General features: G+C 50.4%; 1 protein-coding gene across 2 annotated transcripts in view; it reads left to right on the top strand.

Moving 5' to 3' along the window:
• Nucleotides 1-2,006, top strand: part of PIGL (phosphatidylinositol glycan anchor biosynthesis class L) — a 76,369-nt gene extending 74,363 nt beyond the window's left edge. The window contains exon 5 of one of the 2 annotated variants that reach the window (XM_062216458.1): nucleotides 624-2,006. In XM_062216458.1, the coding sequence (XP_062072442.1) occupies nucleotides 624-762 (139 nt within the window). In that variant the 3' untranslated portion in view covers nucleotides 763-2,006. The remainder of the gene's footprint in view (nucleotides 1-623) is intronic. The other variant, XM_062216457.1, reaches the window with a different exon arrangement.
• Nucleotides 2,007-15,926: the final 13,920 nt, after the last annotated feature.

The raw sequence follows: 15,926 nt of genomic DNA, 5'->3' as shown, positions 1-15,926 counted from the left end.
AGGTGCAGAGGCCCAAGGATTTGAGCCATCTTCTACTGCTTTCCCAGGTCATAGCAGAGAGCTGGATTGGAAGTGGAGCAGCTGGGACTTGAACCAGCACCCATATGGGATGCCAGCACTGCAAGCAGTGGCTTTACCCGCTATGCTACAGCGCTGGCCCTAGTTTTTATCTTCTAATAAGGGCTGTGTCTTCCCATCTTTCCTAATTCAGAGGAGTTTGGACATAGTGCTCTAGCGTTCTTGCGTCGGATTCATGAGGGAGCAGAGTGACATGATTAGAAATGTAAGCACTAGAGACAGATGGTTCTGGGTTCAGACTTCAGCACACTGCCTGCTAGCGATTTGAGCCTGGGTTGCTCCATTGAGACGGTGCGTGCAGGCTGTTCTACCCGCCTCCTGGCATCCCCCAGGGAGCGCCCTGGCTACCATCAGCACCATCTGCTGTCATCCCAGGGGAGGAAATAGGACTTGGGAAGGAGGCGGAACCCAGAGAGGTTCGTGGGTTACAGGCAGAAGGCAGACGAGGCTGTGGCACGACGTGTGTTGGTGGGGAGCCAGGTGTGGAAGGCTCAGGGCCAGCCGCAGTGCACCTGCTCCATAACCGTGCTCTGTGCCTCTCCTAGAGGGCCATGTCCTGCCACCGCAGCCAGCTCCTCTGGTTCCGCCGCCTCTATCTTGTCTTCTCGCGCTACATCAGGATCAACACACTGCACTTCCTCTGAAGCCTCGGACAGCGTTCAGATCCAAGGAACAGTGGAGTGAAAACAGACCAGGAAGTCCAGAGAGCCTGGCCTGGAGCGGGCCTCCCTCCCTGAGCCCAAGGAGGTCCCAGCCGGAGCAGCCTCTGCCAAAGGAGGCCTCTGCCATCCAGACGCCAGCATCTGCCTCTGGGGGACAAACAACCAGGAAGAACCTAAAACAAACCCCGGGGCAACAACAGCCACCCTGCCGCAGCCTGCAGTTCTCGTGGAGAACAGTTTGCACAATGGCACAGTCAACGTCAAGGCCCTAGCCCAGAGCCTGGGCAGGTTGCTGTTATCATAAATGATTGCAGACACGCATTAAAAACGCTTCCCAGATGTGATTTTCATGTGGTTCCCAAAGCAGCTGTCTTAATCAATCCGTTTTCTGTCACTGTAACTGCATCTCTTGGTATCCATAGGGTTCTCCAAAGACGCAGAACCTGTACTCGATTAGCCCACTGCCCTCAGAGGCTGAAAAGTTACACAACGGCCGTGTCCGAGATGGAGAGCTAGGGAAGCTGGCAGCAGCTCAGGCCGGGAAGCTGGAGGAGGCCGGTAATGCAGTCCTCCTCCAAGGCCAAGGCTCGAGAGCCCCCCACGTGGCTGCTGGCCCACGTCCCAGAGTCCGAAGGCCAAAGAACCCGGACTCTGCTGTCCAGCGGCTTCAGCAGCCCGCTGTACACGTACAGGCATGCGAATGATACAACCTGTGTGGCGGCCAGTCCGACAATCTCTAATAAAATGATATACTCTTTTTTTAAAGGTGCATTTATCCGTTTGAAAGACAGAGTGACAGAATGAAAGAGAGAGAAAGATCTTCCATCTGCTGGTTTACTCCCCAGACGGCAACAACAGTGAGGTCTGGGCCAGGCCAAAGGCAGGAGCCAGGAGGAGCCCTGCATGGGAGACAGGGACTCAAGTACTGGAGCCATCACCTGCTGCTTCCCAGACACATCAGCAGGGAGCTGATTTGGAAGCAGAGTAGCCCGAGACTCCAGTATCCCAAATGGCAGCTTAACTCGCTGTGCCACAGTGCCTGCCCCCAAATTATATGCTCTTCCACTAACTGGCACTGTAGACTTATTCCACATGCCACAAGTGATATGAAAAAGATAAATATCAAAACACTTTCAAGAGTAAGATGCTGAACCTGTCCAAATGTCCATCAATTAAGGATTTGTTAAATAAGTAGTGAGAATACTAGTAAGATATAACATTACAAATCAATTTTTAAAAAGTATGTATTTATGGCCAGCGCCATGGCTTAACAGGCTAATCCTCCGTCTTGCGGCGCCGGCACACTGGGTTCTAGTCCTGGTTGGGGCACCGGATTCTGTCCCGGTTGCCCCTCTTCCAGGCCAGCTCTCTGCTATGGCCCGGGAAGGCAGTGGAGGATGGCCCAAGTCCTTGGGCCCTGCACCCGCATGGGAGACCAAGAGAAGCACCTGGCTCCTGGCTTCGGATCAGCGAGTTGCGCTGGCCACAGCGGCCATTGGAGGGTGAACCAATGGCAAAGGAAGACCTTTCTCTCTGTCTCTCTCTCTCACTATCCACTCCGCCTGTCAAAAAAAAAAAAAAAAAAAAGTATGTATTTATTTGAAAGGCAGAGAGAAAGAGAATCCTCCGTCTGCTAGTTCATTTTCTAAATGGCCACAACAGCCAGGGCTGGACCAGATCAAAGCCAGGAGCCCAGAGCTCCATACTGGTTTCCCACATGGGTGGCAGGGGCCCAGTACTTGGGCCATCAGCCACTGCCTTCCCAGGCACATTAACAGGGAGCAGGATTGGAAGCGGAGCATCTGCGACTCAAACCGGCGCACTAGTATGGGATGCCAGAGTTGCAAGCAGTGGGTTAACATGCTGTGCCATAACGCCAGCTCCCATACTTTTTTTTTTTAAATAATGCAATGCATTGACATGGAAAGATCTCCAAGGCATATTATTAAGTGAAAAATACACTATGCAGGACATTGTTAATAAATGCAACCATTTGTGAGGGGAAACATACACACACGTGTGTGTGTGTAAACTTATTAGGGTTTTTTTGGTAACAGCTCATTTCTGAAAAAGGGAATTGGATGAGAGGAGTGGAATGGAAACCTTTTATACCTATTGTATTTTGTACCATGTGCATATGTTACTTATTCAAAAAATATTTTTAAATCAGAGTTTATTTTTTTAAAAAAGATTTATTTATTTATTTATTTGAAACTCAGAGTTACACAGAGAGAGGAGAGGCACAGAGAGAGAGAGAGGTCTTCCATCTGCTGGTTCACTCCCAAATTGGCCACAACAGCCGAAGCTACAGCGATCCGAAGCCAGGAGCCAGAAGCTTCTTCCAAGTCTCCCACATGGGTGTAGGGGCCCAAGGACTTGAGTCTTCTTCCACTGCCTTCTCAGGCCATAGCAGAGAGCTGGAATAGAAGTGGAGCAGCCAGTTCTTGAACCGGCACCCATATGGGATGCCAGCACTGCAGGCAGCAGCTTTACCCACTATGCCACAGCTTTGGCTCCCCCAATCCACTTTGCTGACAATATGTCCTGGGAGGAAGCAGATGACAACTCAAGTGCTTGGGCCCCTGGCCAAGCCTCAGCTATTAAGGGCCTTTGGGGAGTGAACCAGCAGATGGAAGCTCTCTCTCTCTCTCTCTTTCAAGTAGATGAAAATAAATAAGCATCTTTTTAAAGATTTATTTATTTGAAAGGCAGAGTTACAGAGAGGCAGAGAGAGAAAGAGAGAGAGGTCTTCCATCTGCTGGTTCACTCCCCAGATGGCAGCAATGGCCAGAGCTGTACTGATTCGAAGCCAAGAACCAGGAGCTTCTTCCAGCTCTCCCACATGGGTGCAAGGGGCCCAAGGACTTGGGCCATCCTCTACTGCTTTCCCAGGCCATAGCAGAGAGCTGGATTGGAAGTGAAACGGCCTGAACTTGAACCAATGCCCATATGGGATGCCAGTACTACAGGCGGCAGCTTTACCTGCTACACCACAGAGCCGGCCCCAATAAGCATTTTTTTTTTTTAAAGAAAGATATGAGGGTACTTAAAAGGGGTTATGGAAAATTGAATTAAAAGATAAGCTTATTTTGGTGCAAAAAAATTTTGAAACCCATTCATAGTTTTTCATGATACACATTTTCCATGAACTTTTAGAAGACCCCCTCACATATAAAATTACAAATTGTTTTTGCACCAAAATAAACTTATCTTTTAACCATTCGTTTATTTGAGGGGCAGAGAGAGACAGGTAGCAGTAGAGAGACAGACAGACAGAGAGCTCCTGTCTTTCTGGTTCACTCCCCAGATGCCCACAAGAGGCGAGGCTGAAGCCAGGAGCTGGGAACACACTGTAGGCCTCTCTCGTGGGTGGCAGGAATCCAGCCATTCGCGCTTTCACCTGTTGCCTTCCAGGGTGTGCACGGAGTCAGGAGTGGAGCCAAAACCCCCTTAAACTCAGATACTCCAGTACTTTCTGTGGGAGACACACACGTACCCACACTCATACATGGGCACCTTAACCTCTCTCCAGACACCCACCCCTTAATTACATTTTCCATGACCTTTGGAAGCACCTGTTGGTACGAAATTATCAATAATTGCTTCAGGGTGGCGAATAGTTGGGACTTCTTTTATCCTTTGTCTTACTGTACAATCCAACCTTTTTCCAATGAATAAAGTAAAAAGTCTAGGAGGACAATTAAAAACAAACTACTGTTTGTGTCTGCTGGTCGATGTGGCACGAGCACCAACTCCCAGCACCCCTCTCCCCATCCGTGCACCTTCTCCGAGTGTCACAGCAGCCAGGCAAGCGCTTGGAGACTGGTTGCACCCAAGGCCAAGGGACCTTCAAGGTTCTATGAAGAAGACGGGACCAGAATGAGGTTCTCTCTGGTGCCAGGAGACAGACGAGCGACGGAAGGAAGCCCAGGACGGAAGGAAGCCCCTCCTGGTGCCTTGGTGGGAAAGGAGCTTTGCAGGTGGCATGCAGCTCTGGGGACCCTTGTGCAAGCCACAAGAGAGTCTCTGGGTACACTCTCCAAGCAGCCCTTCCTCCAGACAGACACGCCTCCTCCCCAGGGCACAGGCACTGAAGAGCATCTACTTGGCCAGATGCCCTGCTTTATTAGCCAGCAACCCTGAAGCCTGGGGCACAGAGCAGATTTTCCTAGTTCCTTGAAGGAGCATGGGAAAAAAAGAGACAACAAGGGAAGTCCTTCCCCCACTGCTTCCGCCCAGCAGAAAAAGATGGCAAGCCGCTGAGCATCCCCGTGGGAGGGCCCAGGAGCACCCCCTCTCCTGCTCAGGCCGAGGCTGCCAGTTCTCACCCTGCCCCAGAGGAGCAGAAACTGCCGTCCTCCCTCCCCCCAGTACCACCACTCAGGGCCACTGCTCTGGAAACCTAGCCCAGGAGCTGCCAGAGGTGTGACACAGGCGGAACCCTCACTTGGGGTGGGGGTGGGGGACTCACAGGGAGGTGGAGCTCCATGAAGTGGCAGTTAATGGATTATGACCATGATCAACCATCAGAACTGGCCCAGACTTAAAAAAAAAAAAAAAAAAGGCAGCTCAGCCATGGCCAAATCAGTGAACTGGAGTATCAGGTACCAGATATACTCCTGTCATAGAACAAAGAGGGAGCCTGGAAAGCATGGCAGAAAGAGAGTTGAAAGCACAGCTCAAGGAGACCTAAGGTGAAGGAGAAGAGAGGTGAAGGAGGAGAGGCCATGGAGAGATAGGGACCCGTGGATGACAAAGGACAGCGTGTGTAACTGAAGGACCCTTACGGGGGGAGGGACAAGAAACTAGGCCTGGGCAAATATCAGGGGCTTCTTAAGAGGTTAGATGTTCCCCAGAGTCTAGCGGGCAGGACGTTCTCTGGGAAGGAAAAGCCAATCCCCTTCAGAGAATCTCTAGGCACGCCCAGAGCAGAGCTGCCCCTCCCCTTCAGAGACTCTCTAGGCACGCCCAGAGCAGAACTGCCCCTCCCCTCCGGGAAACCTCTGGGCGCGCCCAGAGCAGAGCTGCCCCTCCCCTTCGGAGAGTCTCTAGGTGCGCACTTATGATGTCACTGCAACCGGCCAATCCTGTAACACCTCAGCACTCTCCCTCAGCACTCTCCCTCAGCATTCGCCGGTATGCTAATTGTCCCTCCGAACCAGCCAATCCCGTGCCACCTCTGCATTTTCCACCAGCACTCTCCACCAGCATTCTTCACCAGCGTTCTCCCATATGCTAATGGTCCCTCTGAACTGACCAATCCTATGCATGCGCATTAGGAATATGCTAATTCGTTGCCTATATAACCTGTGTGAAACTGCCGCTCAGGGCTCCTCACTACCTGAGGTGGGGGCCCGTTTGCGCAAACATTCAATAAAAACCTCGTGCTTTTTTCATCAACTCGTCTGGAGTCTGGATCTTTGGGCGTCCTCCCGAGCAAGTGGGCATCTCTGCAACTGAGAGGTCCAACATAACGTGAACAGAGGGGCCGGCCGAATCCTGAACAGCTTGGACCTTTTTGAATCTTTAAACAGTTTTTAAAATATTTATTTATTTGTTTGAATGTCAGAGTCATAAAAAAGAGGGAGAGACAGAGAGAGAGAGAAATCTTCCTTTGGCTGCTTCATTCCCCAAATGGCTGCAATGGCTGTGGCTGGGCCAGGCCAAAGCCAGGAGCCTAGAACTCCTCTGTCCAGATCTCCAAGCACTTGGGCCATCTTCCAATGATCTCCCATGTGCATTAGCAGGGAGCTGGATCGGAAGTGGGGCAGCCGGGACTCGAACTGGCGCCTATACAGGCGATAGCTTTACCTGCTACACCACAACACCGGCTCTACAACACCAGCTCCTCCTTCAGAACATTATGGAAAACAGATTAAATGTGGGGATGCTCCAGGTCTCTGTTCTCATGTTAAAAAATAATTTATGTAAAAAGCAGAATGATGGTGAGAAAGGGAGATACAGAGAGAGATTTTTCCATCTGCTGGTTCACTCCCCAGATGGTTCACAACAGCCGGGGCTGGGCCAGGCTGAAGCCAGGAGCAAGAACTCCATCTGGGTCTCCCCCGCATGGGTGCAGGGACCCGAGTACTTGGGCCATCTTCCACTGCTTTTCCCAGGCCGTTAGCAGGGAGTTGGATGGGAAACAGAGCAGCCAGGACACCAACTGGTGCCCATACTGGATGCTGGTGTCACAGGCGGCGGTTTGACTGGCTAGACCACAGCGCCACCCCAACAAGCACACGTAGTTAACTTCTTTTGATACTGTGGTGGCGAGTCCTTTTCTTCTGTGCCCGTGTAGATAAGCAGACACTGTGGCGATGCAGAAACCCGACTCATCCCCATCCCGAGTGGAAACTCTCTGTTACAACATGTATTCCACTTCGCACCCCACCCCTTGCCTGCAGGCAGGCGGCGCAGCACGCGGGTCCCGGAAGCGGGTCCTCCAGGTCAGTAGACCATGCACAGGCAGTGACCTGGCCCAACGACCTCAGCTGGCTCAGGAAAATGGCAGCTTTGAATTCTGAAGAAGTTCCACCAGTAGGGACAGGCATTGTGACACAGAGAGTTAAGTCACCCCTTGGGACACCCACATCCCAGCTAGGAGTGCTGGTGGCCCTGCCACCTATGTAGGAAACCCCGATGGAGAACCTGGCTCCTGGCTTTGGCCTGGACGACACCCAGCTGTCCTGGACATTTGGGAAGTGAACCAGTGGATGGTAGATCTCTCTGTGACTGTCTCTGTCTCTCTTTCCCTGCCTTTCATAAATTAAAATAAACTAAGAATATTGAAAAGAAGTTAACTGCCTTATTCAATTTAAGAAAATCAGCAATGGAAGCCATTGAGGAGAGAGATTTAATAAGGATGAAAGATAAAAATTAATGAAACCAATGAAACAGAAAGGAAAAGCTTTCTTGGAAAAAATAAAATAAGCCTACACATGGCAAATTTGATTAAGAAAAAAAAGGAAACGGGGTGAGTGTTTGGCTTGGCAGTCGCGATGTCCACGTCCCATAGCAGAGAGCCCAGATTTGATTCTGGGCTCTGCCTCCTGATTCTGGTTTCCTGTCAAGGGCAGACCGTGGGAGGCAGGGGCGATGGCTCAAGTAATTGGGTTTCTGGACTAAGATCCAGTCTCCCAATATCAGCACCAGCCAGGACCCACTGCAGCCACTTGGGGAGGGAAGTGACCCAGTGGACAGGAGCTCTTTCTGTCTCCCTGCCCCTCAAAAAGTAAAAACCATTAAAAAAAAAAAGTGCAGTTAGAATGGTTTTTTTTGTTTTGTTTTGTTTTTTGTTTTTTGTTTTTTTTTTTTTTTGACAGGCAGAGTGGACAGTGAGAGAGAGAGACAGAGAGAAAGTTCTTCCTTTTTGTCATTGGTTTACCCTCCAATGGCCGCTGTGGCCAGCGCATCTCGCCGATCCAAAGCCAGGAGCCAGGTGCTTCTCCTGGTCTCCCACACGGGTGCAAAGCCCAAGCACTTGGGCCATCCTCCACTGCACTCCCTGGCCACAGCAGAGAGCTGGCCTGGAAGAGGGGCAACTGGGACAGAATCCGGCGCCCCAACTGGGACTAGAAGCCGGTGTGCCGGCGCCGCAAGGTGGAGGATTAGCCTGTTAAGCCACGGCGCCGGCCAGTTAGAATGGTTTTATACCACAAAAATGGAAATGCTGGAAAAAAAATTATGGGATTTTATACAACTCAGTGGCAAAAAAAAAAGAAATGTAGAATACTGGATGATTTTCTAAGCAAATAATCAGATTCCCACACAAAGCAACCACGAGGAAATAAACGGGGTGGGAACATTTCAATTCCATGAAATGCCTTATCTCAAATGCACTCCCGCCACATCAAGCACGCACACCCAAGACCTGTAGGTGGCGCTGCCCCACCCGGGTTTCCCGTGGCAGTGGTGGTTTGCTTTCTTTGCAGAGCCCTTCTGGGAGGCAAGGACCTACTGCAAGGGGGCGGGGCGGGGCGGGGCGGGTCATGCGTGCAGGGCAGGGGTGGGAGGGAAGGGAGATGAGCCAGGGTTTGTAGAGGGCTCGGAGCCCTGGACAGACTGATGTTGGCATACTGGACAGCTTCCGTTGAGTCCTTGCAGAGTAGAAAAATGCTGTCGTTAAACTAAGCAAGTCCCAAGGAGGTGGTCACTTCCAAATCTCCCACCCTCATCTCCCCAGAGTAATTTCAGCTGGAGCTGCTGACGTGCGAGTATAGGTATGGCAGAGAATTGGCACCAATCAACAACTGGATCATATGCAATAGCAGAGCGCTTGATTAATGAGCATCTACTCTCCCGGTGAAAACAGACCCAGTAACCACAGAGGAAATGTGAAAGGTAATTAGAACCGGGTTAACAGTTTTAGAAGGTTCCTAGGCTCGATGGGTTTACAGCTGCCTATGCATAATTCCAGTGTTGTTTAAGACAGAAAATTAGTGACTGGCACCATGGCTCACTTGGTTAATCCTCCGCCTTAAGACGCTGGCATCCCATATGGGTGCCGGGTTCTAGTCCCAGTTGCTCCTCTTCCAGGCCAGCTCTCTGCTGTGGCCTGGGAAGGCAGTGGAGGATGGCCCAAGTTCTTGGGCCCTGTATCCCATGGGAGACCAGGAGAAGTACCTGGCTCCTGGCTTCAGATCGGCGCAGTGCTGGCCGTGGTGGCCATTAGGGGAGTGAACCAACGGAAGGAAGACCTTTCTCTCTGTCTCTCTCTCCCTCACTGTCTAACTCTGCCTGGCAAAAAAATTTAAAAATAAATAAAAATAAGACAGAAAATTAAAGAAGTGCTCTAATTCTTAGACATAATAGAACATGATGTAGCGTAAGAAAAAGAAACCCATGGGCAATTTTATTTGTGAATATAGATGCAAAAATGTGAGAGAAAACCCAAGCAAATTGAATCCAGTAGTGCATTAAAAAAAAAAATCAGTGCTCCATGACCAAGCAGAATAAGCGAGAATGGTTCCACCTGGGGAAATCCATCACCATAATCCATTACATCAACAAATCAAGAAGGAAAACCATATGTGTTATTTATAGATGCTGAAAGAAAGCAAGGTGCAGCCACAATTCCTACTGAGAATTCCTAAGGAAAACCAAGAGAGAATAAAGCCAGTGGTATAGAAGACTTTATCAGAACTCTAGCCATCTAAAAGTGCTATGTTGAAAAGGTAGGACTGGCCGGCGCCGCCGCTCACTTGGCTAATCCTCTGCCTGTGGCGCCGGCACCCCGGGTTCTAGTCCCGGTTGGGGCGCCGGATTCTGTCCTGGTTGCTCCTCTTCCAGTCTAGCTCTCTGCAGTGGCCCAGGAGTACCCGGGAGTGCAGTGGAGGATGGCCCAGGTGCTTGGGCCCTACACCCCATGGGAGACCAGTAAAGCACCTGGCTCCTGGCTTCGGATGGGCGCAGCACGTCGGCCGCAACGCGCCGGCCATAGCGGCCACTTGGGGGGTGAACCAACAGAAAAAGGAAGACCTGTCTCTCTGTCTCTCTCTCTCACTGTCCACTCTGCCTGTCAAAAAAAAAAGTTAAACATTATAAAAAAAAGAAAAGGTAGGAATGAAAAGTATTATCGTCAAGATTGCTCTGAAAGTGGGACAGAACAATCAAATAATCGGTCAAAATATTGGAGGAGACTGCTTTGTTTAGAGATAACAGAGAGGCCAATGAAAAGTATGGTTTAATAAATGGGAGAATGATGAACACATATCTTTCCAAAAGACTTTCTCTGTATTAGTAATTGTGACAAATCAAAATGAAAAAAAAGGCCAGCGCTGCAGCTCAATAGGCTAATCCTCCGCCCTGTGGTGCCGGCACACTGGGTTCTAGTCCCAGTCGGGGAGCTGGATTCTGTCCAGGTTGCCCCTCTTCCAGGCCAGCTCTCTGCTGTGGCCAGGGAGTGCAGTGGAGGATGGCCCAAGTCCTTGGGCCCTGCACCCCATGGGAGACCAGGATAAGCACCTGGCTCCTGCCATCGGATCAGCGCGGTATGCTGGCCGCAGCGCGCCTACCGCAGCGGCCATTGGAGGGTGAACCAACGGCAAAGGAAGACCTTTCTCTCTGTCTCTCTCTCTCACTGTCCACTCTGCCTGTCAAAAAAAAAAAAAAATGAAAAAAAAAAGTATTCTCATTAACATCGATTATAAAATACCTAGGAATAAGTTTAACTAAGATACAAGAAAGATGTGTTTGAATTTTACAATCACTATTTTTTTTTTTTTTTTGACAGGCAGAGTGGACAGTGAGAGAGAGAGACAGAGAGAAAGGTCTTCCTTTGCCGTTGGTTCACCCTCCAATGGCCGCCGCGGTAGCGCGCTGCGGCCGGCGCACCGCGCTGTTCCGATGGCAGGAGCCAGGTGCTTATCCTGGTCTCCCATGGGGTGCAGGGCCCAAACACTTGGGCCATCCTCCACTGCACTCCCTGGCCACAGCAGAGAGCTGGCCTGGAAGAGGGGAACCGGGACAGGATCGGTGCCCCGACCGGGACTAGAACCCGGTGTGCCGGCGCCGCAAGGCGGAGGATTAGCCTGTTGAGCCACGGCGCCGGCCTACAATCACTATTTAAATCTCAGTAGTTTTGTTTTGCAGAAAAACACAAGCTGAACCCAAACCTTTAAAAAATGTTTCTTTTTCCTTTTTATTTGAGAGGCAGAGAAACAGAGAGACAGATCTCCCATCTGCTGATTCATCCCCCTAAATGCCTGTTTCAACAACTGGGACTGAGCTGGGTAGAAGCCAGGAGCAGGGAACTCATTTCAGGTCTCTGATGTGGGTGGCAGGGACCCAACTACTCCGGCCATCGCCACTGCCTCCCAGGGTCAGCATTAGCAGGAAGCTGGAGTCAGGAGCCGGAGCCAGGGATCAAAACATGTACTCTGATATGGGACACAGGGCTCTTAACTGCTAGGCAAATATTCACCCTGGCATTTTGTTTATTATGCAACTATAAAAAGGTATGGAGGGGCGACGCTGTGGCACAGTGGGTTAAAGCCCTGGCCTGTAGTGCCAGCATCCCATATGGGTGGCAGTTCGAGTCTTGGCTGTTCCACTTCTGATCCAGCTCTCTGCTAAGGTCTGGGAAAGCAATAGAAGATGGCCCAAGTCCTTGGGCCCCTGCAACTATGTGGGCGGCCCGGAGGAAGCTCCTGGCTCCTGGCTCTGGATCAGCGCAGCTCCGGCCATTGCAGCCATCTGGGGAGTGAACCAGCGGATGGAAGACTCTCTCTCTCTCTCTCTCTCTCTCTCTCTCTCTCTCTGTAACTCTGACTTTCAGATAAATAAATAAATCTTTTAAAAAAAGCCAAAACAGTAAGATAGAGACACAGAGTAAAGGGATGTTGAACAACAGAGAACAATCCAGAAACAGCCCCAAATGGAGCCACTGCACAGAAAGAGGGCATTTTAATAAAGGAGACACAATAAATGCTGTCAGGCTGGTTTGCCACGTATTTGGAGGAAGGCAAAGGCTCCATACGTTATACCACAAACAAAAATACATTCTGGGTGAATTTGTGCATAAAAACCAAAACAACTCAAACATCACTTGGAGTGGGGCGGACCTCACCACGCCAGGCTGGGAATGCTAAGTGCCAAGGGAAAATTAGATGCTTCACAGGAACTTTTTTTTTTTTTGAACTGTTATAAAACATTGCAGATGTATTAATATTCCCTAACAGATGAAGCCTGATAGGAAAATATCTCCCAAAGAAAAACTGAAGTCAGGATAGAAAATCCACAAAAGAGGAACCACAAATGACCAGGGAGGAGAGAATGGACTAATCCACTTCATTCGTTTCCATCAGAAATGCAAGTCCACGCACACATGGGTGACACTACCCCGAGGAAGCTTAGGATGGGACCCCAGTGGGAGAGGTTTCCATGGAGCAGTCGTACACACACACACACACACGGCAGTGAATGTGAAAAAAGAAATCACACCACTAACGAAACAGAAATTAAAATGTCCTTTTGCACTTACCTAATTTGCAAAGATTTCTATAAATAATAATGACCAATATTCCAGAGGAGGGAAAGTGGACACATAAATACTGCTGGAAGAAACATAAAATGGAAGAATCTTCCAGAAGCCATATGTCAAAAAGTCTCAAAAATGGAGGTGGGGCATTTGGCTTAGCAGTAGCCCAGGTTCCCTATCAGAGCGCCTGGTTTGATACTCACCCTTGGCTACTGATTCCAGCCTCCTGTTCATGCAGCCCCTGGGAGGCAGCAGGGGTGGCCCAGGTAGTTGGGCCCCTGCCACTCACGTACACCACAGCACTGGCCTTTTTTTTTGCAAGGTGGGGGGGAGGGGTAAAGATAACTTTTGATTCCGGGCGCCGTGGCTTAACAGGCTAATCCTCTGCCTTGTGGCGCCGGCACACCGGGTTCTAGTCCAGGTTGGGGCGCCGGATTCTATCCCGGTTGCCCCTCTTCCAGTCCAGCTCTCTGCTGTGGCCCGGGAGTGCAGTGGAGGATGGCCCAAGTCCTTGGGCCCTGCACCTGCATGGGAGACCAGGAGAAGCACCTGGCTCCTGGCTTCAGATCAGCGAGATGCGCCGGCCGCAGTGGCCATTGGAGGGTGAACCAACAGCAAAAAGGAAGACCTTTCCCTCTGTCTCTCTCTCTCACTATCCACTCTGCCTGTCAAAAAAAAAAAAAAAGATAACTTTTGATATGTCCTGCCCACATACCAATGAATCCTCTTGAACATTTCCCGAGGGATGCCCTGCCCTGGAGTCCACGAAACTAATCCTCCAGTGGTGAGAAATGTCAAGGTCAGGTGGTGTTAAATGAACGCATAAAGTCAGAGAATTCTACAGAAAGTGAACCAGCCCAACGCTGTGGGCAGACAGAGCAGGATGAAGGAGCCATTGGAACCAAGGATGTTTCTGTTCTTGGGACCACAGAGGGAGGAAGACAAAAACATAGTTATAGGGGCAGGCGTTGTGGTGCAGTGAGAGACACCCATATGGAAGTGTCTGGTTCATGTCCTGGCTGCTCTGCTTACCATCTGGCTTCCTGTTAGTGTGCCTGGGAAGGCAGCAGATGATGGCCCAAGTGCGTGAGTCCCTACCAACAACTCTGAGAGAGTTTCTTGCTCCTGGCTTTAGCCTGGCCCAGCCCTGGCTGTTGTGGGCCTTTGGCAGAGCATCAACCAGTGAAAGAGTGTCAAGGTCTTGGTCAAGGCTGCCCCTTGCTTGTACCACACATGCTCCTCTTCTCCCTGCCAGTGGGGCTGCTGCCCATGCTCATCATATTATCCTGGTTTTGGAAATGAAGTTAATGATAATTAAAAGCTGAATGGCACATGGTCTTTCCAAGCTCCATCTGGGGGAAGGTCTGGGAAGGAGCTGGGGAGAGGTGACATCATAACGGAAATAATTCTAGTCACCTGTGAAGAGTTAATGAGGGGGCTGGTGCTGTGGCATGCATAGTGGCTTAAGGCACTGCTGATTCCAGCATCCCATATTCGAGCACTTGTTCCATTCCCCCGGCAGTTGAACTGGCTTCCAATTCAACTTCCTGCTAATGTGCCTTGCGGGCCTGCCTCCCACATGGGAGACCTTGGTGGAGTTCCTGGCTCCTGGCTCCAGCCTGGCTGTTGTGGGCATTTGGGGAGTGAACCGAGAGATGGAAGATCTGTCTCTCTCTCCCTCTCTGTGTCTCTGTCACTCTGCCTTTCAAATCAAATAGTAAAATAAAATCTTAAAGAACTCGCTAATCAGACCCCTAGGAGTTCAGAATTGCCAAAGCACTGTTTCGCCTGCCAGTGGGTGACGTCAGCACACGCAGGTGCTGTCTGCATGGAAATCCCAGGTAACTACAGACGCCTACTCCAGGAATTGGGTGCGGGAGCCGGCCCTGCAGCCAGGGCCACGTTGCCTGCTCAAACTGCCCTTCCTGCCCAGATAGGCAACCGCGGGAGAACAGGGCTGAGTGGATCGTCCCTGAGCTTTCTATGGCTCCTGAACCTCCAGTTAACCAAGCGGAAGTTTATTTCAGGAAAGGGAGCCGAGTCTGGCCACCCGGCGCTTGGATTCCCGCCAAGGAGCTGACTTTGGGACATTGTCACAGTTGGTACAACTGATTCCTTCCTTGATGAATGCGGAAGATAAGAAAGCAACCCTGGAACAACACCCTCCCAATTTCCTGGAGCGGGGCACAGTGGGGGAATAGCATGTGAAGGGGAAGGGGCACTGCAGGGGTCCACCTCTGGTTTGCTCTCCAGTCCAGGGCTCCCTGCAAGGGCGCTGGGCCACCCATCACCCACCACCCGTGGTGGCTGACACTGCCTTAGACAGAGCTCAAGGTATAAAACCTTTGCTTTCCTCTGAGCCCAGTCAAGCAGGAAAACACCAAATCCTGACAGGGTGGCCCAGGAGGCTCCTGGTAGGGCATTTCCCGGTCATGGGTCCATCAGCAGTTTCTGACTTTGGCTAGGGACCTCACTTCTAGGGCCACGTTCAATAGATTCACTTAGAAAGGCGCTGCGGGCTGGTGTGGTGGCACCCCTGGCTTAAGCTGCCACATGCAATACCCGCATAGCATGTATGAGTGCTGGTTGGAACCCCAACTGCTCCTCCGCTTCCAATCTAGCTCCCTGCTAATAAGAAGGTAGCTGAGTGCATGGGCCCCTGCCATCCTTGTGGGAGACCATCCCGGATGGAGTTCCAGGCTCTTGGCCGATGGCCTGGCCCAGTCCTGGCCATTCCAAGAGTGAACCAGAAGATTGAAGGTTTCTTTCTCCCTGTCTCTTCCTCTCTCTCTCTCTAGAACTCTGCCTTTCAAATAAATAAATAAATCTTAAAAAAAAAAAAAGTAAAAAAAAAAAGTCACTGGAAACCCACCAAGAGCCTAATACAAGTTTCTCATTCCAAGAATGATAGCATTTGTCTCCACCAACAATAACCCATGACAAACTAAAAACAACTAAGAGATCCCAGTCATAACCATAAAAAAATAAGACAGCTAGGGACATACCTACCACAAAATGTACCTTTTATAATGCTTCTATACAGAGAAAAAACATAAAGAGATTTGAGTTCAGGGCATAAAGGAACCAAGGGGTGAGATGTGCCACTTTCCCAGATGATAAAACTGAGAGACATGAGGAAGGCTACTCACCCTGCATAACTGACAGACGCAATGCAACTGCGATCAAAGTTCAAGTATGGTTTTATA

This window comes from Lepus europaeus, chromosome 18, assembly GCF_033115175.1.
Source record: "Lepus europaeus isolate LE1 chromosome 18, mLepTim1.pri, whole genome shotgun sequence".
Lineage (NCBI taxonomy): Eukaryota > Metazoa > Chordata > Mammalia > Lagomorpha > Leporidae > Lepus > Lepus europaeus.
This window is presented reverse-complemented; position numbering and strand designations above follow the sequence as displayed.